Source organism: Falco biarmicus, chromosome 4 (assembly GCF_023638135.1).
Source record: "Falco biarmicus isolate bFalBia1 chromosome 4, bFalBia1.pri, whole genome shotgun sequence".
Taxonomy (NCBI): Eukaryota; Metazoa; Chordata; class Aves; order Falconiformes; family Falconidae; genus Falco; species Falco biarmicus.
In genome coordinates, this window is record NC_079291.1 from 66076689 (window position 1) to 66095430 (window position 18742).

General features: G+C 65.4%; 3 protein-coding genes across 8 annotated transcripts; 2 read left to right on the forward strand and 1 right to left on the reverse strand.

Annotated features, from left to right (window-relative positions):
- Positions 1–120: 120 nt before the first annotated feature.
- APBA3 (amyloid beta precursor protein binding family A member 3) lies at positions 121–7013 on the reverse strand. Of its 2 annotated transcripts, XM_056336335.1 has the most exons (10): positions 5895–7013; positions 5480–5519; positions 4874–5019; positions 4628–4714; positions 3897–4055; positions 3360–3539; positions 2940–3152; positions 2194–2313; positions 1268–1408; positions 121–1123 (listed from the first exon to the last, which is right to left on the reverse strand). In XM_056336335.1, the coding sequence occupies exons 1-10, from the start codon at positions 6987–6989 to the stop codon at positions 1052–1054; spliced, it is 2253 nt and encodes a 750-aa protein (XP_056192310.1). In that variant the 5' UTR covers positions 6990–7013; the 3' UTR covers positions 121–1051. The 2 variants fall into 2 exon arrangements, 1 of the variants encoding a protein (XP_056192310.1); XR_008821475.1 differs by lacking the exons at positions 121–1123; positions 1268–1408 and adding an exon at positions 2417–2556.
- An 86-nt stretch (positions 7014–7099) lies between these two features.
- MRPL54 (mitochondrial ribosomal protein L54) lies at positions 7100–8368 on the forward strand. The gene is made up of 3 exons (XM_056336342.1): positions 7100–7250; positions 7690–7843; positions 8126–8368. The coding sequence occupies exons 1-3, from the start codon at positions 7178–7180 to the stop codon at positions 8256–8258; spliced, it is 360 nt and encodes a 119-aa protein (XP_056192317.1). The 5' UTR covers positions 7100–7177; the 3' UTR covers positions 8259–8368.
- A 134-nt stretch (positions 8369–8502) lies between these two features.
- On the forward strand, positions 8503–18653 carry LOC130148128 (mucosa-associated lymphoid tissue lymphoma translocation protein 1-like). 5 transcript variants are annotated; one of them, XM_056336337.1, is made up of 17 exons: positions 8503–9271; positions 10151–10313; positions 10528–10694; positions 11313–11443; positions 11555–11708; positions 12044–12222; positions 12478–12574; positions 12744–12791; positions 12862–12897; positions 13160–13363; positions 13503–13680; positions 13974–14048; positions 14535–14662; positions 14734–14880; positions 15130–15287; positions 15383–15517; positions 15614–18653. In XM_056336337.1, exons 2-17 carry the CDS (start codon positions 10177–10179, stop codon positions 15863–15865), a joined length of 2226 nt encoding a protein of 741 aa, XP_056192312.1. In that variant the 5' UTR covers positions 8503–9271; positions 10151–10176; the 3' UTR covers positions 15866–18653. The 5 variants fall into 5 exon arrangements, with proteins under 5 accessions (XP_056192312.1, XP_056192313.1, XP_056192314.1 ...); XM_056336338.1 differs by having other exon boundaries at positions 15641–18653; XM_056336336.1 differs by having other exon boundaries at positions 8556–9271; positions 15611–18653.
- Positions 18654–18742: the final 89 nt, after the last annotated feature.

Genomic DNA, 18742 nt, shown 5'->3' on the forward strand with positions numbered 1-18742 from the left:
TGGGACCCAGCCCCCTCCATGGCCGGCCACCCTGCCTGCAGCGTGGGGGTCAGGGTGCATGCACCGGGGCTGACCCTCTGCTGCAGCCCAGCCCGGGCTCCTGAAACGCAGCCTCCCACATTCCCCAAAACTTTTTTTATTTTTCTATCAACCAAGCACACAGGCAAAGTCAGGGCAGCGCTGCCTCAGCTGTAGGGCTCCAGAGACCCACTCACAAAAAGACACATCACCGGGGGCTGGCCCTTGGGGCTCAGGACCCCAAGCTCCCCAGGATGCGGGACTGAGCAGTGTCCATGTTCCCTTTCGCTGCGCCGAGGGACAGCCCTGAGGGCTGCGAGCCAGCGCCCTGGCAGGCTGGGCTGTGCGTGCAGAGCGGTTAAAGGCAGCACCAGAGAAAAGCAGAGGTAGTTTCCCAGCATGGTGTACCAGGGCTAATGGGGAGTCCGTTTGCATTCCCGATGGGCCCCAGCAAAGCCAGGGAGGAGCAGGCGCCAAGGGTGCTGCTGCCCTTAAAGCTGAGTCTGGGAGCTGCCAGGTCTCCCTCGGGGGTGCCGGCGTGTGCCCCCACACTGGTATGCAGGGTCAGTGCCGAGCTGAGCTCCGCACCTGTGATTCAGCACCATCCCCACAGGGGGAAAGGCACCGTGGGTGAGTGTAAAAGCACTATCTGTAGTGACTGAATGGGGTGACCTTTCGCATGGGGTCCCCTCTCCTGCCAGCACCAGGCCAAGGAGAGGGGCTCTGTGAAGCAGCGGGACAGGCACACACTGCAGGCACTGTGAGGCTGGGAGGGGGGAAGGCAGGGGGAGGAGGTGCTCAAACCACGCACCACAGGCCCTGACACTGCCTTAGCTGGTTATCGGGGCCCCCAGAATCTCCCACTGCATCCTGAGTAAAACCAAAGAGGTGCAGGATTAGGCCCTGCTGGGGACCAGAGGGCTCCGATGAGGGTGCTGGGGTAGGAGGCGGAGCCTGTCCTGCCCTCACGGCCCTGGGCTTGCTCCTGCCTGGCTCCAGGCACGTGTGGCGACAGCCGGCCATGGCCAGCAGCTCAGAGGAAGAGGGGTTGCTCCTGCCCGGTCAGTAAGCGGTACGTGGAGGCCGGCATCGTCTTGATGTGGACCTAGGCAGAGACCCAAGATCAGCTGGGAGATGCCAAAGCCCAGGCTGGAGGGGTGCTGGTGCAAAACTGAGCCCAGCCAACTCCATGTGCAGCTGCCCCGCAGCACGGGGGCCCTGGCCGTCACCCAGCTCAGGCCTGGCTCACCTCACTGACCGCCTGTGTGAGGATCTGGATGATCTTCTCATGGGGTGTTGCCACCACGCTCTGCCCGTTGATCTCGATGATGCGGTGCCCCACGCGGATGCCACCTCTCTCAGCAATGCCCCCACGCATCAGGCTGCAGATCTGGGGAGCAGAGCGCGTTGGTAAGAGCAGAGCTGTGCCCACAGCCATGCCCAACCACCACCTCAAACCCTCTCATCCGTGCAGGCTCCCAGCAAGAACTCTAGACTTGGGCGCTGCCTCCTCCAGCCCATGGCTGTGCAGCGAGGGCAGGGACGTGCTTTTGCTTTGCTGCCACCAGCGCGCCGTGCTGAGCTGTAGGGCAGCCAGGGAGCTCAGCTCCCCCCAGCCCCACATCGAGGCCTCATGCTCTCCTCAAGCCTGGGCTGCAGAGCCAGAGCTTCTCACCTGGGCACCAGCTCCTGCAGTAACCACAGCTCCAATGCATTTGGGAACATCGGACACTGCACAACGCAACCGTGCCACCCCCTCCACCATCCACCCACCCCATCAACCCCCACTGGTCCTGGAAATGCCCCTCTCTGCCTTTCCAACACAGCCACTGTGGAGCCCAGAGCGGAGAGTGCTTAGGGTGCTGGAGACAGCAACAAGCATCACTAAGGTCACAGCAGGAAAGCCAGGAAGAAACCACCACCTTGAAAGCAAATAGCTGAAGAGCAGCAGTGAGACAGATCTGACTGCTGGTGCTGCAGGACAGCTACAAAGAGCCTTTTGCCGTGGCACAGCAGCACCCTGTAAAACCTCAGCCCCGGCAGGCACAAGGAACGCTGGAACTGTGCGCGTCCATGCGGATGCAGCCCGAACCGCGTGTCCCTCTGGCAGACAGGTGGCCGAAGCCCACGGCTGACCCTGGCCTGGCTTCTGCCCCCACCCCCACAAGCACTCACCACGCCGTTCTCAACACAGAAGCCCAGCTGATACTTGGAGTCAGGGCGCCGGATGACAGCCGTGGTGACAGGGGGACAGTGCACGATGTTCAGCACAACCTCTGTCTGGTGCTTCAGCTCCTGGAAGATGGGAGGGGGCTCTGTCAGACTTTGGAGACTATTTGGCATGGTTGAGAGGGGCGATGCAGCCACACTGCTCATGGGAGGGCTGAGGATTAGCAACCTGTTTTCAATGGGGAAACTGAAGTACACACAGGGATACTGCCGTGTTCAAATTCAGGGAGAACAACTTATAAATCCAGTTCAAGACGCCCCACTCTGCCCCTGAGGCCACAGTGTCCTTGCTTTCAGCTCATTCCTGCCCTGGGAGGTAGAAGATGCAACAGGTTCCCTCCAGGACAGATGCCTGCCTCCTCACCCACCCCCCTCCTCCGGCAGGGTCCTGCCTGCACCCCACCACAGCAAGTTTAGCTCCCCAGCTTTGTCCCTGCCTTGTCACATCCCCTCCTCCCAAGCACTCACAGCAGGGACTGTCGCAGCCCACCAGATAGGTGTAGGCCCCCAGACTCCTGTCCCCTCTTCCTCTACGGCCTCCTATCACTCATCTGCACACGAGCCAGGAGCATCAGGGGGTACCCCGGTATTACAGACACTCCTGGATGCATTCAGGCCAGTCCCCATGTCTGCCAGGGCTCTCGCTCACCAGGCCGGAGGCAGGTGGCAGCCTGCGCGCAGCCCCGGCTCACCCGGATGATGCTCTGGCAGGTGGTGAGGGGCAGCCCCACCAGGCTCATCCCGTTGACAGACATGAGGCGGTCTCCGATGCTCAGCTCGCCCGACTTCTCCGCGGGACCCCCGTGCATCAGGTTGGCAATGACCACTGTGGGCAGGATGGAGCCCCAGCCTGACTCCACGATGGCAATGCCCAGGATCTCCCCCTTCTGCTTCCGGATGCAGACCTGGGAGGGCAGGCACAGATAGGTCACAGTCACCAGCCACGGGGCACGTGTCCCAGCCCAGCACAGGTGTCCTGGGCTCACAGCCAGCTGGGATGGGGCCCAGTTTTGTAGGGAGCACCCCAGCTGCTCAGGGAGCCATGGAGGGGATGACGTAGAGGTGCCAGCAGGTACCCCATGCTGTCCCCACCACTTCAAAGCAGCTCTTACATCCTTGCAGTTCTCCTGCCGGGAGAAGTGCGTCAGCTCTGCATTGTATTGTTCCTGGTCCTCGAGAGCACGGCTGTACTGGCGAGGGCTCAGCTCGCTCGGGTCAATGCTGTTGGCCTCCAGGAAGCGCTGGTAGGCCACGCCAAACGCCTGTCCGATGGCCTGAGCGATGATCTGGGCCTGCGGAAAGAGAGGGGCTGTCTGTGCCCACGGCTCGTGGCCAACAGTCTCATGGCCAAACCAGAGCCAACAGGTGCTAGCACCCTGCAGTGCACAGCACAAGCACTGTGCCCTGGGAGCTCCAGGGCATCCCAGCCTCTTGCCTGCCCGAATGGGCCCCTTTACGGTGCCAGTCCTCCCTGCTTTTCTTGCTGGGCCCCTCTATGTCGCAGAGGTGCTCAAGCTGGGCTCCTTCCCCCTCTGTGCTCACCAGGACCCCCCAGCACAGAGACCCAGAGCACCCAGTCATTACAGCAGGATAGGGCCCAGTACCCCAATGTCACCCTGCCCTCCCAAGGGACTCGTGTGTCTCCTCACATCAGCCGAGTGGAAGACGTGGCAGATCATCTTGTAGAGCCGCTTTTCCTCTGCTACATCTGACCGCCGAGGAAGTTTCCGACGTGCCATGAGCACCACGAGGGAGCCGATGTCAGCAATGTAGGAGATGGTCTGGAGGGAGTGATCCATCATGGCCTCCTGACAAGAGGGACACAGAGAGAGACATTCAGCTCCCCCTGGCCCGATGGACCCTTTGGGCAGCCCGTAAGCCAGCCAGGCACCACCACAGGCAGGGAGTGTTTAGGTTCAACCACCACCCTGCTGAGATGCAGCTCAAATGCCTGGCACGTGCTGGGCAGAAGTCACATCTACGCTAAAAGGTACAAGCAGCTCCTTCAATCAAGGACTCATCTGTGTCCCTGGGTGCTGCCAGGGGACAAGACAGCTCTTTCCCCTTATTATAAAGCAGAAACTAGTTCTGAGGCAAAAAGCTACAGAAATTTCAAGTCTAGGTTCCCTGGAGCCTGGTCTCAGAACCCAGCAGCTCCCACGAGGCAGTCTGCCTGAGAAGCCTCCAGCAGCCGTGCAGGGAGCCAGGGGACACGGCAGCACGTCTGTGTGGGATGGCTGCAGAGTAACGTGTCTCCTCCCAGATGTGTGTCCTTGCCCGTAGGCTATCCTCAGCCTGCCGTGGGTGCAGAGATCCCAAGGCCAAACAGGACGGTTTCAGCAGCCCCAAAGCCATGCGGGTGCTCCCGTTCCCTGCTCACCTGTGTGTCAGCCGTGAGCACCTTGATCCTCTGTGTGGAGACAAACAGATCCACCTCCGTCATGGGCTGGGACTCCCCCTCCGGTGCCTGCAGAACGAAGCACCCAGGAAAGCTCACGGCTGCTGCCAGGACTCCTCTGGGTCCCTGCCCCACTGCCAGGAGGTTCCCCTGGACACGTCCTGAGAGCTGCCCCATGCCCATGAGGGGCCAGGCTGGTGGCAGTCATGCCCCCCTACCCTCCTGCACCTTGATCCTGTCCACCGCCTCCTGGGCCTGTGCCATGCGGATGCTGGTTGGGGGGTTCCTCTCTGAGACCAGCTGTGTGGAGCCCAGGTACTTTGCCCCAAAAATCACACCGTCCAGCAGATCCTCCGGGTCACAAGGGCCTGGAACTGAGGCATCAGGAGGGACTAAGCAGGGGCTGGTCACCCCAGCTCTGAAAACCAGGGGTACCAACTCCTACTGCCCATTAGCTGTATTCCCACACGCAGCAAAGCAGCTCAGCGCTTGAGAGACAGACTCCTGGCATCACTGGGGGACCAGCTCTGACCCCAGGGCCGCTTCTCCCTTCCCTTGAGCACACCCTGGCATCCCTCTTTGTCCCTCCCCAAGCCTGAGCAAACACCCCCATCCCCGGTCTCTGAAGCACCCCCATTTGCTCAGCAAAGGGCAAGGTGGGATCAAATGAGCCACCCGGAGTCTGCAGCCACGTTCCCACCCTGCACGGGCACAGAGCCACGTGCTCCCCTCCCCGGCTGGGACCCCTGGTCACCCCACATTCGGGGTCAGAGCAGGAGGCTGTAGGTCAGGCCTCCTGGATGCTCTGGCTGCTTGAGCACAGAAGCAACTCACCCTCTTTGAAGGTCGAGCAGGAGGATTGGGATTTCCTGTTCTGCAAAGCAACAAGAGAGCAGGTGAGGCACTGATTGGGATCCCAGGGATTCAGCAGGCATGCTCTACAGCCAGGCTGCCCCTGGAGCACCAGGCCAGCGAGGGCACAGTGTCCCGGAGGCTGGGGGTGGGCGCACAGGGCCCTGGGGCTGTTCGGACCCACCAGCCTCTTCCCTGGGGCATGCACAGATCAGCCAGCCATGCAAATGCTCCCCTCCCCACTCAGGGCAGCAGGGGCCAAAGCCAGTACCGAGGGTCTTGTCCGGGCACCCCAGCAACATGAGGACCTGTAAGACCCGAGGAAAAGAAGTCTCTGGCTTCCCCCTGTCCCCACCCAAAACCCCACGAGGGAGCAGAGCCAAGGGGGTGCACTCACGGTCATGCTGCCCTGGGGTGGCTGCTCTGGCTCCAGGGCCAGAGTGGGAGGCAGGGCCACCCAGGCTGGCTCCGGAGAACTGTCCTGATTGCCCTCACAGGCAGAGTCGACCTCGCAGTGCACTTCTCCATAATACCAGCTGCCGGAAGTTCCTTCCTCCGAGCTCTCTGGCCTCTCCAGCCCTTCAGGCTTCTCCACAGCAGCCGGCTCCTCTTGAGCCTGCAGCATCTCCAGGTTGGTCCCAGCCAGGATATCGGAGCGGGCCAAGGGAGTCTCAGTGCCGGCCTCAGGCAACCCCCCCTCATAGCACAACAGGCTCAGCAAGTCCTCCCGGTCGGCCTCGGCGAAGAGCAGCCCGTGGCAAGGCCGGGAGCAGGCCGAGTGCTGGGCACAGCAGGGCCGCGTTGCTAGGCCTTGGCCCATGGCCACGTGCAGCGGGCAAGGCCGGCACTTGCCCTGGCACTCGCTGTCACCGCGCCGGGGCTGCTCGCCTGCTGGAGGGGCCGGGCCCGCACCTGGGGAGGGCAGCAGGCCCCGCTCCGAGGGGGGCGAGTGGTCGCTGAGGTTGGGGTCGAGGGTCTCCAGCTGGGCCAGCAGGCCCTGCATCTCCGCGGGATCAGCCTCCGCGCCCTTGGCCCACTCGGCCCTGCCCGGGCGCGCACTGGCCTCGGGGGTCTCATCCAGCTCCATGCCCACCGGGTCGCCGCGGCTGGAGATCCGGGGGTGGCCCACGCCCTCAGGGGTATTCCCGGCACCGGGCTCCCAGCCGACGGAGCCCTGCGGTGCCGCGGCCGCCTCCTCCAACTCCCTTCCCGAGCCCTGGTAAAGCGCCGCTCGGCCGCGCCCGCCGTCCGAGGCTGCGGCAGGCCCCGGGCTGGGCCCTGCACCCCGCCGCCGGGCCTCGGGGCCGCAGCCAGGCCGCGGGGGGGCGAAGGGGGGCTCCTGGGACTGTCTCACACCCCGGCGGAGCTCGGGGGCGCCGGGCCGCGCCGCCGGCCCCTCCTCCGTGTCCATGGCCGGCGGCTCCGGGGCCTCGTCGCTGCCCAGACCAGGGGCTGAGGCCGCAGCCGCCTGGAAATCCATGCGGCTCTCCATGGCCTCCTCCCGGGCGCGGAGCAGGGGCCGGCTCCCCCCGCTGGCGACCGAGGGCCGCTCGGACTCAGGGGGGCCGGGGCCGCCGGCCGGGGCCGGGCCGGTCCCGCCGCCGCTTCCGGGCGCCGTCGCGGCGCATGCGCGGCCCGGCGTAGCCCCGCCCCTCCCGGCGTGCCCCGCGGTGCCCCAGCATGGCCGCCCGGCTGCTGCAGTGGCTGCCGGCGGCGCTGCCCGCCACAGCCCGCGGCTACGCCAAGAAGGCGGGTGAGCCCCGCCCCCGCCCCCGGGCCCGGCCCCCGCCGCTGCCCCCCGCCGGTGCCCCCTGCTCCGCCCCGGTGCCCCCTGTCCCCGCCGCTGCCTCCTGCCCCGCCCCGGTGCCCCCTGCCCCCGCCGCTGCCCACTGCCCCAGCCTCCGGGCCCGGCCCCCGCCGGTGCCCCCTGCCCCCGCCCCGGTGCCCCCTGCCCCGTCCCGGTGCCCCCTGTCCCCGCCGTTGCCTCCTGCCCCGCCCCGGTGCCCCGTGCCCCCTGCCCTACGCCCGGCCGTTGCCCCGTGCCCGAATCCTGTACCCCCCAGCCCCGGCCTGCCTGCGGCCCCCCCCCAGCCCCCCCCGCCGCTCCCCCTCCCCACCCTGCACCCCCCTCCCCGGCCCGGGGCTCGGCGCCCCCGTTGTAGCCCCCCCTGACCGTGCCCTTGCCCCCACAGCAAAGGCCAAGGGCAAGCAGGCGCCGAAGGAGGCGCTGAAGGGGCCGGAGGTGTGCACGGACCCCACCATGCTTGCCACCCATGCCATGGGCGTCAACTACTTCAAGGAGGGCCCCGAGGTGGCCCTGAAACCAGACTCGGAGTACCCCGACTGGTAGGTGCTGCCCCACAGGCCCTGGGGCACCTGGCCCCACGGCGCTGCCATCCCCGAGGCATAGGCGAGTGTAGGAGGGATGCGGAACTGTTTGGGGAGGGGGGGGGACTGCCGCCCTGCAGCCCAGAGACCCTCCCCAAGGGGCAGGGGGGCTGGCTGGGCCTCGCTGTGGATGTGGGTGAGGGATCTGTGTGTCCTGGCCGCGCGCTGCCATCGCTCTGGCCTGTGCTGGTCCCTTTGCCCTCCTGGCCGCAGCCTCAGATCCTCTGCCTTCGCTTCCAGGCTCTTCAAGATCCACCTCGGGCCCCCCAAGAAGCTGGAGGAGCTGGATCCCGACTCCATCGAGTATTGGAGGCGCCTGCGGAAGTACAACACATGGCAGCGCAACAGGCTGAAGAAGGGCAAGAAGCTGTAAGCGCGGCAGCACTTGGGGCACAGGTGCCACCCTGTGTGCCAGAGTGGGACCAGCTCCCACTTCCAGTGTCTTTTTATTGTTGTAAACAAACAATAAAGCCCTGAGGCTGACACCTGTTACGGCGGCTGTGGCAAACACCCAGGGCCCCTCGTGCCACAGGCCTGTGAGGGGCTGAGGCAACACAGGCCACAAATTTTCAGTGGATTTGTTAAAACAGAAGCTCGTTTTTTTGCTTATAGAGGGAATCGGTGCCACCAAATGAGTCCTGATCCCTGCTCTGTCACGGTCTGCACTGCAGGAGCCTGTACTCCCCGGGGGTGGCAGGTTGGGGGCCAGGCTCTGGCAGTGCTGCGGGGGCAGCGGGCGAGGTGAGGGGGAACATGGTGGCATCTGGCAGCGCCACCCCCGTGCTGCACTCTCGCTTCCTCCTCCAGCAGCAGGGGAGCAGCGGCCGCCGGGATGCCAGAGTCCCACCTTGGCTGGGCTGTTTGGTGAAGGCAGCATCTTCCCCTCAGCAGTGGGGGTCTTGCTTCCCCATCCCTGCATGTTCCTGGCTGGCTCCCGCTTGGAAAAGCCCAGCACCTTCCCCGCAGCATTGGTCTTGCCCGTGCATTGGGCTCCCCAGGCTGAGAGGTGCCCTTGTCACCCGGGTTCGCCTCCGTCCCGGAGTAACTGCCCTGCAGCTCTTGCCTGGCCTTGAGCCGGGCTACGAGGACGCAGCAGGTGCCTGCAGGGTCCTGCCGCAGCAGGGAAGGGGGGTGCAGCCCCTGTGCCTGGCTCCCCTGGGGGGGCGGCTGGCTTGGCAGCTGCTGTGGCTGCGCGCTGCAGCACAGGAAGCGGTGGAGGAAAGCAGAAGTGCTGGGGGAGATTTTGGGTTGAACCCTCGTTTCCTCTGCGCGTTGGAGCTGCTGGGGCTCAGGCCGGACTGTACCCAGCGTGAGCGCCCTGTCCGTGCCGTGCCTGCCCTCCCCTCGCCACCCCCCAGCGCCTCCAGACCCCAAATCCAGCAGCAGGTGAGCAGAGGGGGCACCTGAGCCCCTGCCCTCTGTCTCGGAGCTCCCCTGCTCGGGTGAGCGTCACCCAGCCGCCATGGACGGCTTGGTCCTGGGGACAAGCTCCCATCAGGGGTGGGTTGGTGGGGAAGGACCTGAGGGGAGGAGCAGGGAGCCAGTCCCTGGGTGCTGCCCCCATCCAGGGCAATTCGTGCCACCCTCCTCTTGCTGCTGAAGCCTTTGCCAGGGTTAGGGGGAGCTGAGGCAGGTCCCAACCGCAGGACCCCCATGTACCCTCCCCTAACCCCCACTTCAGGCCCCTCGTGGCCCAGTGGGGCTTGTGCTGGCTCCGGAGCCACCACCCAGAGACCTGGTGATGACAAGGGGGCTGCTGCTGTCCCACTGGGGTCTCTGCCAGAAGGACAGAGGCCCCCGAGCTTAGTCCTCCATGATGGGCCCTGTTCTCTGTGTCCCTTGAAGGAATGGGGAAGGTGACAGGGGACATCCCCCCTTGCCAGTTCCTTGGACCCCATTCCGTGAAGGTCCCTGTCCTGGGGCCGGACTAACACAGCTCTGGCTCCTCGCACGAGGGCGGGGGGTGAGCAGGGTCCCCTGTGCTGCTGCCACGGCTCATCCTCCAGGCGTGGAGGGGGAACTCGTGGCTTTCCCAGCCGGCTGCCAGCAGCCAGACCCGGCAGCGCCGCCGGGCCAGTTCCCAGCCCCTCGCTGGGGAGGCCAAAACCCTCTGGGGCTCCCATGGAGAGGTGAACTGGTGCCAGGAGCTCATGTGGGTGCTCTCCCCCCTGAGCCACCCTGCGCAGTGCCCGGCAGCGTCCGGGGGGGCAATAGGCATCTGTCACCCCATCGCCCACTGGTGACTCGTCCCTTGGGCATCCCCAGGCAGGTGGTGGCGGGTCTGCAAGGGGATGGGGGACTGGAGCATGCCCATCAGCTCGCTGGGCGAGGAGGTGGTGGCCCGACTCTGCGAGCTCCTGGATAATGCCAGCCGGGGCTGGCGCAAGCTGGCTGAAGTGGCCGGGGCAGAGAAACGCTTCAAGTGCAGGTAGGGGTGGGGGGGCACATCGCCGGGGGTCTGCCCCCAACTGGGTGATGCAACACACATGGGCACAGCCCTGCTGTGGGCTGAGCAAGAGGCACGTGGGTCTCCAGCCACCCCGTTAGCCTGGGCTGGGGGCTGCCGAGTCTCCTGGCAGGTGTCCCCATCCTGCCCAGGAGGGAGGTGGGCTGCGGTGCTGAGCACCATGGGTGTCTTGCAGTATGGAGGAGCTGGAGATGTGCTCGCTGAAGGTGTTGGAGCCCCGCGGCAGCCCCACGCAGTGCCTCCTGCAGCTCCTGGCCGAGCGTGAGTGCACCCTCAAGTACCTGCTGGGCTGCCTGGAGAAGATGGGGCACACGCAGGCCTGCCAGGTCCTCAGCAGCGCCGGTAGGGACAGGCAGCAGGGTCCCATGGGACATAGAGGGGGCACTGGGGGACAGGGCTCAGCAGGAGGAGTACAGGGGGAGATGAGAAGCAGCTCTTCCTGCTGGTGGTCTTGCTCTGGGCAGCGGGTCCCTGGGCAGGGTAGGGTGGGATGGGATGGGATGGGATGGGATGGGATGGGATGGGATGGGATGGGATGTGTGCATGTGATAGGGTGATATAGGATGGGATGCGATGGGATGGGATGGGGGGGCAAGCAGTGGGATGTGGGGGGACAGGCTGTGATGGGACCTGATGGGATGTGACGGGACAGGTTGGACAGGTTGTGAGGGGACAAGAAGGGATGGGATGGAACAGTGTGGAGTGGGATGGGACAGGGTATGATGGGACAAGGGGGGATGGGATGGGGTGCTGCAGGGTGGAACACGATGAGATGGAGGTGGGTGGGATGGCACTGTATGGGACAAGGTAGGGTGGGAGGGGTGGGATGGGATCGGAGAGGACAGGCTGTTGTGGGTGGGCGTGGGACATGGTCGGACAGGACAGGGTGGGATGGGATGTGATGGGTCGGTGTGAGACAGGGGTCTCAGCCAGCCCAGGCTGGTCCTTCCTCTCCCACAGTCCAGAGCATGATCCGCATCACAGTGCAGCCAGAGTTGCAGGTGGTGACGGAGGGGACGCGCCTGTCCCTGACCTGCTGGGCGACCGGCCCGCCAGGGCTGGTGTACCAGTGGTTCTGCGGGAGGCAGGAGGTGAGATCCGGCTGCACCATCAAGCTAAGCCCCCAGACCCTGTCCACAGCGAGGGCACCTGGCCAGCTGGGAAGGATCCTCCTGTCTCCTTGGCCCCCTCCTGTCTCACAGGTGCCTGGAGCCACGGCGCCGGAGCTGGTGATCGACACGGCCGCCACGCCGGGCCAGCCCCGGTGGTACATCTGCCGTGTGAACTGCGGGGCCACCTTCGCCTTCTCCAGGTGGACCCATGTCCAGATGCAGAAGAGCAGCAGCCCCAGTTCAGGTGGGTCCTGAGGTCTGTGTCCCCAGGCTGGCACCCATGGGGGGGGCACCGCTCGCCTCCTTGGAACCAGGGTAGCTCCTGGGGGGCTCCGCTTGCCCCAGTAAGACCAGGGTGGCTCTTCAGGCCATCACCCGCCTTGTTGCGCCCTGGCTCAGCTGTCTCTGGGCTTGCTGGGGTGACGGTGCCGATGGAGGAGCCGAATGCCGTGCCTTAGGCATGCCCACCGGCTTGTGCCACCCGTGGGTGCCAGGACCCCTGGGCGAGGGGGCTGGGAGCAGCTTCACAGAGCCCTGCCGTGGCTGGATGCCAAACGTGCTGCCCCATCCACTCCCCAGCCAGCGGTTACTGCCCAACCATGGCAGGGCTGCAGATCCTGCGGCAACCACGGCCGTGTCACCTGGCTGAGGGGGACACGCTGGTGCTGGAGTGCAGAGCCATCGGCAACCCCCCGCCCCAGTACCAGTGGTTCAGGAACCGGCGCCCCGTGGAGGGTGCGCAGGCACCCCAGCTCCAGGTATGGTGGGACCCCTGGCACGGCGTGGCATGGCACGGCATAGCACAGCACGGTGCAGTGTGGCACGGCACAGCACAGCACGGTGCAGCGTGGCACAGCATAGCACAGCATGGTGCAGCGTGGCACGGCACAGCGTGGCATGGTGCAGCATGGCATGGTGCAGCACAGCATGGCACAGCGTGGCATGGCGCAGCACGCCATGGTGCAGCATGGCACGGCTCGCTGCCCCAGCTGCCTGCTCCATCCCGCTGGCAGGTGAAGCTGGTGACGACGGCCGAGCGGGGCAGCTACTCCTGCCGCGTGTTCAACCTCTTCCATGAGGTGTGGAGCCAAGAAGTGGACGTGGAGATCGGTGAGGGCTCCGGACAAACCTCTGCAGCCACCACCCTGCTGGGGTGTCCTGGCTCTGCTCTGCTCCTCTGGAAAGCCCTTCTGTGGCTGCCTGGGGTCTGGGGGGGCTCCAGCCCGTGCCAGGAGGTGCTGCCACACCTGAGGCTCCCTGACCCCCCCTTTTGCTGCAGGCCCACGGCTCTTTGCCTCTGGAGGCTCCTGGCAGGAGGGGGATGGAGGTAGGTGGGGGCAGAGCGGGCAGGTCCCCAGGCACTGCAGGGCCATGGCACAGTGTTTCTCTCTTTCCAGGCTCCCTGGAGCACGGCAGCCCCAGCCAGCTATATGGTAAGAGCCTGCCCGGGAGGGGTCCGGTGGCCCTGTGGGGCTGTGGCTGTCCCCAGTGCCACTACTGTCACCCCATGAGGCTCCACTCAGCCAGGGAGCAGCATACTGGGGAGAGCACACCACTGAGGCAGGGCACCCTGGTACCCAGGGACAGTGACACTGGCCACAACCGGGTGTCACCTCTGTGGGCTGAAGGTAGCTGGGACAAGCAGGAGCATCCCGCTCCGGCCCCAGCACCCACCTGCCTCTCCCGTCCTGGCAGCCACCGACAAAGTGGCGCTGCTGATCGGCAACATGCACTACCTGCACCACAAGCAGCTGAAGGCACCCATGGTGGACGTGCACGCCCTCGGCGCCCTCCTCCGCCAGCTCGACTTCAAGGTGGTCTCGCTGCTGGATCTGTGCAAGGCAGAGATGCAGATGGCTGTCAACGAGTTCCTCCTCCTCCTCGACAAGGGTGTCTACGGTGCGGTGGCACCCACCGGGGTGGCTCCAGCTGGGGGGCACCGGGTGGTTTTGCGCCGGTGGGGTCTTGGGGTGCAGCCGGGTGAGAAGTGGGCACAGCAGGTCAAGGGATGTCACCTGCTTTCCACCTCTCCCGGCAGGTTTGCTCTACTATGCTGGGCATGGCTATGAAAATTTTGGCAACAGCTTCATGGTGCCCATCGATGCGCCCAGCTCCTACACCTCGGCCCACTGCCTGTGCGTGCAGCGGGTGCTGCGGAGCATGCAGCAGCGCCACACCGGCCTCAACATCTTCCTGCTCGACATGTGCCGCAAGAGGTGACCAGCCCCCGCCACCAACCTGGGGACAAGCTGCCACAGTGGCAGGTCCCGGCACAGGGGTGCATGTGGGTGCTGGTTCCCGGGGGAGAGCAGTGAGGTGTCCCCGTGGCCCCATCCAAACCCGCTGGTTTAGTCTGGATGCCCCAAAGCCTTGCTGCCCCAGCTGGGATGGCAAGCACCACGATGGGTGGGCAGAGGGGCACGGGGCAGCCCCCGGGATCTGGGGTGCCTTGGGGTGGGATTTAGGAGGTGGCGGGTCCTGGCTCTGCCCAGCAGCACTTCTTTTGTAGGAACCTCAACGACGACATCATCCCGCAGGTCGGGGCGCTGCAGGTCACGGCAAACATCGTCTTCGGCTATGCCACGTGGGTCCCCTCCCCACCACCCCCCGGCACGTGCAGCGGGGCTAGGTGTCCCCCCTGGCTCAGAGCGGGGGGGCTCAGCCCCCTGCCAGGGCTCAGCCCTGTTTGCACCCCTGAGTCTTTCCCCCCACTGCATATGGGCAGCATCACTCCCTCCAGGCAATGCTGGAGTTGGTGGGCATCAGCCCCCAGTTCCTTACAGGGCGGGGGGATGCTCATGGCACTGCTTGGCTTCAGGAAGCACCCGACAGGATCAAGCCCTGCGGCTCCTCCGATGCACAGGGAGTTGAGCTGGTGATGCTTTCCGTATCCAGGATCCTGCTGTGGTTCCCACTTCTGCCCAGCACAGTGGCTGGATGGATCAATGGAAGCGAGTAGAGCCGTGGGTGCCCGGCTCTGGCTTCCCCAGGATTGTCACCCCACGGGGGGCTGGTTCCTGGGGGAGTGATGGAGCCCACGACAGAGGCGACCGCTGCCCTGTCCCCACAGGTGCGCAGATGCCGAAGCCTACGAGCTGAGCCAGGGCGAGCTCTCCAATGGCATTTTCGTCACCTTCCTCAAGCGCTGGTTGATGGAGGACGAGAAGATCACTGTGCTGCTGGACAAGGTGGCTGAAGGTGAGTGGGGAGTGGCAGGGGACAGCAAGCCCCTCGGTAGCCCCTGCTGACCCCCCGCTGTGCCCCTGCAGACATGGGCACGCTGGAGATCACGCGGGGCCGGCAGGCGCTGGAGCTCCGCAGCAACCTCTCGGAGAGACGAGCTCTGACGGACCCCATCTGTCCCCCGGGCCAGGATGAGTCCTCCGCTAGGAACCTGCAGTGGGCCAAGGCTCACGGTGAGTGGTGGCCACCCCATGCGGAGCTGGCCCCTGGGGTGGGGATGGCACCGAGTCGCAGGGAGCAGCAGCAGGCAGCACCTGCCGGGTATCTCCCACCCTGGAGGGTGGAAACCACTGGCACAGAGCCACTAGCCCAGGTGGAGCAGTGTCCCCACTGTCGGGTGACCACCGTGGTCACCTCACCTGCTGGTGCAGCACCCTGAGCCCCTGCCGGTGCCAGCCCTGTGCTCCCTGTCCCCTCCCCAGAGCTGCCAGAGAGCCGCCACCTCCGCTTTGACTGCGGCGTCACCGTCCAGCTGGGCTTCGCCGCCGAGTTCTCCAACATCATGATCATCTACACCCGCGTGGTGGCCGCCCCCGAGGACATCGCCAAGTGCGAGGCCAAGCTCACCGACATACCCGAGGTGGGAGTGGGTTGCCAAAGCCCACACCAGGGTGATGCTGGGGAATGGGGGGGGTGTCCCTGGGGGTTTCCACGGCTGGATGCCATCTGTGGCAGGAGCTGGATGTGGACCTGAAGTGCATCAACAAGGAGAGCCCGGAGGAGGTGGGCAGCCCGCTGGCGCCCACCTGGAGCCTCGGCTGCCCCTCCTGCTGCCTCTACAGCCGGCTCTGCGGCTTGCAGAAACTGCGGGTAAGAGCCGCAGCAGGTGGGGAGCGGTGCTGGGAGCTCAGCACGGCCGCGGCCATGGTGCGGGACAGGTACCCATCCTGCCGCCCCCCGCAGCAGGAGCTGGCCTTCACCGTCTGCCTGCAGTACCGCTACCGTGGCATGGAGGACTTCGTGGAGGAGAGGCGGACGGTGAGCGTGGGGAAGCCGCTCATCGCCAAGCTCAACCTGTGGCTGGTGGCTTCCCCGGCATCGCCCGGCAGCCCCCTCTCCACCTCTCCCCCCGAGAGCTGGGGGGCGGCGGGGAGCTCCTGGGTCAACACCCCCGAGGAGAACCTGAGCCCTGATGTCCCCGGATCCCATGCGCTGTAGCGGGACAGCGCAGCCCCCTTGTCACCGCAGTCCCCTGGGGCCACGTCTGTCCCGCTGGGGGGGCTGGGGGGCTGGAGGGGCAGAGGTGAGGTGGGTGGAGGTGGGCGCCGGGAGGGGGTGAGCCCCATCCTGGCTTGTGCCAGGGGGTGTGGGGCTCGCTGCACGGCACGGCTGGGACCCCTGGGGCGGAGGGCTGCAGTCAGTGTCAGCCCCACGTCCCCTGGCACGGCAGCCCCAGCCCCACGTGCCGGACCACCGCCCCGCAGCCCACGAGCAGAGCGGCCAGACCCCACGGCTCGGCTGGTGCGAGGCGTCACGCCGGGGCAGGGCTGGGTTCATTCAGGCCTAGGAGAAATAGAGAGAAATAAGCAGATTAGGGGGCAAATCCCATGGGAGGGGATTAGAGGTGGTGGGAGTGGGAGGGCTCCTGCTCTGCCACGAGGGGCTGGGAGAAAATCCTGGTGCCCCCAGTGCTCCCAGTGGCACCCAATCCTCCCAGTGCAACCCTGGGTGCAGGACTGTGCCGGTCTTGTCCAAGCAGCGAGCACTTTCAGGACAGGATTGGGATCTAGGGGGGAAAAAAATGCCGATTTGCTTGGATTTTTTTCCCAAATATGGCCCCATGTGCTGGCGGCCACAAATGATGTGGGGCGCACTCCATTGAGTCTCAGCCGGGGAAAGCACCAATAAAGAGGGAAGGGCAGGTGGCTCGGTGCTGCTGTGGCTTTCCTGCCCTGAAATGGCTTTTTTTTGGCCAGAAATACTGCCTGTTTCTGCACCAAGCACAGCGCAGCATCAGGGCGCCCATGGGAGGGAAGGGGCAAACACCCCCCTCCTGTGAGGGTACCCTGACATCCCCTGCCACCAAGCCTTGGGGTGCACCAGGGGCCCCCCTGCAAATTAGCTCATTTAAATAATTTGCATAACTCCCCAGCTCCAGGGACCCAAGGAGATGCGTCCTCATCCCAGGGCCTCTCAGTGCCTTGGCTTTCGGGTGGCGGTTGCGAGGCTGGGGGGGCAGCACCCTCGCCCCAATTAGGCTCCAATCAAACAGGTCAGGGGGTGCCGAGCCTCCCGCTCCCCACGCCAGCCGGCCTTTGTTGGCGCTCGGGAGGCCGAGGGGTGCCCCGGGCTGGCGCCAGCCTTGGCAATTATGTCATGTGAAAAGCGCAGCCCCCATTGAGCGCGTCCCTTCCCCTGGATCAAACCCCATTACTTCCGCGGCCGTTGCTTCATTATCTCTCTGCCGGAGCACGCCGCTGCCGGGGCCGCTTCACCTCAGCCCTGGCCCATTAGCCGGGCTGGGGAGCTGGGGGACCATCGATTATGCGTTTAATGGGTTGTTAAAGGTTTAATTGTCACTAACGAAGCAGATGAGCAGCAGCAGCCGGGGGACAGGGGACGAGGAGAAGGGTCTCGCTGGGGTCAGTGCCTCTCCTGGCCCGGTGGCATCCCGGCCGGTCCCGCCAGCCCCTGGGGCTGTGGGGTTGGCAGAGTCCAGCCCCATGGCTGTTGCATTGGGGTGAGACCCCCGGGGTGGGGGGCTGTGGCCAGGGGTGCTGGTGCTGAGTGCAGCCTGGCCCATGCAGGGACACGGTGGGGATAGGGCTGCCCCAGCAAAGCTCTGGTGTGTGGTGGCCATCAGCTCTGAGGTGGGAAGATTTTCTGGGGAAACAGAAACAGGACAGTGCTCGCCTTGCTCCCCTGGGGACCTGGGGAACACCAGGACACCCCAGGGACCCGGGGAACACCAGGGCACCCCAGGGACCTCGGGCTACCAGGACACCCCAGGGACCCAGGACACCCCAGGACACCTCAGGGACCCAGGGAATACCAGGACACCTCAGGGACCCGGGGCCCACCAGGACACCCCAGGGACCCGGGGAACACCAGGACACCCTAGGGACCTGCGGCCACCAGGACACCCCAGGGACCCAGGGCACTTGCTCGCCCAGGGCTTCTTGCTGTCCTGGCCGTGCTTTAGCCCCTCAAGCCACCATGAGCTCAGCCATCTCCACCAGGGCTGTGCTGGCCCTCACCACCACTGTGAGGGTGCTGGTGACGCTGGCTGCGCCCTGAGCCCCGGCAGGCAGCGGACAGGGTCCCCCAGGGCTGCAGAGCCACGCTGGGGAACCCTGGGGATGTGGCACCTTGTCACCACCACCCTGCTCCCACCTAGCAGGAGCCACTGGCAAGGGGTAACTGGAGCTTCGGCACTCACTGCCCCCTGCCATGAGGACCCCAGGCTCCCAGCCAGCCCCCTCCTCTTGCCAGCCCCAGCCGGGGGCCATGGGGGTCCTGCTGCCGCCCACCCTCCCGCCAGCACAATTACAGCAGCTCTGTGCCACCAACATGTGGCCAGGCGGGCACTGCTGGGGACCAATTAGGGCAGGTGGGCAGCAGGCGCAGCCCCCCGGGGGACGGCCGAACAGATGCCCCTTGATGAGCCGCCGAGGCCAATCTGTGGCACAAGGCTGGTCCCAGCCCGTAGCCGGGGTCACCGGTGCCTGGCCCCAGCACCAGCCTGAGGGAGCAGGATGGGAGGGTGCCCGGGGACGATGCTCCTGCATCCCCCAGAAAGCTCCTTCCCGGCAGCACACTAACGAGCAGCACCGCTAATGAGCGGCACAGCGGGCAGGGTCCCGACTCCAGCATGCGGCATCCGTTCAGCTTATCTCTTTACTCACGATACAACCGTCTTCTCCGTGCCAGCGCACCAACCGGCACAACCGGCACCGGGCCTTGACGTGGCTAAAATATCCCCCCAAATACTCCCTATGAAACTAGAGCTTTTCTGTTCTGTTTTGTTTAAATCTGCAGCATTAAAAAAAAAAAAATTAATAATAATGGGGAGGGGAAGGGGTGTGGGGAAAGGAG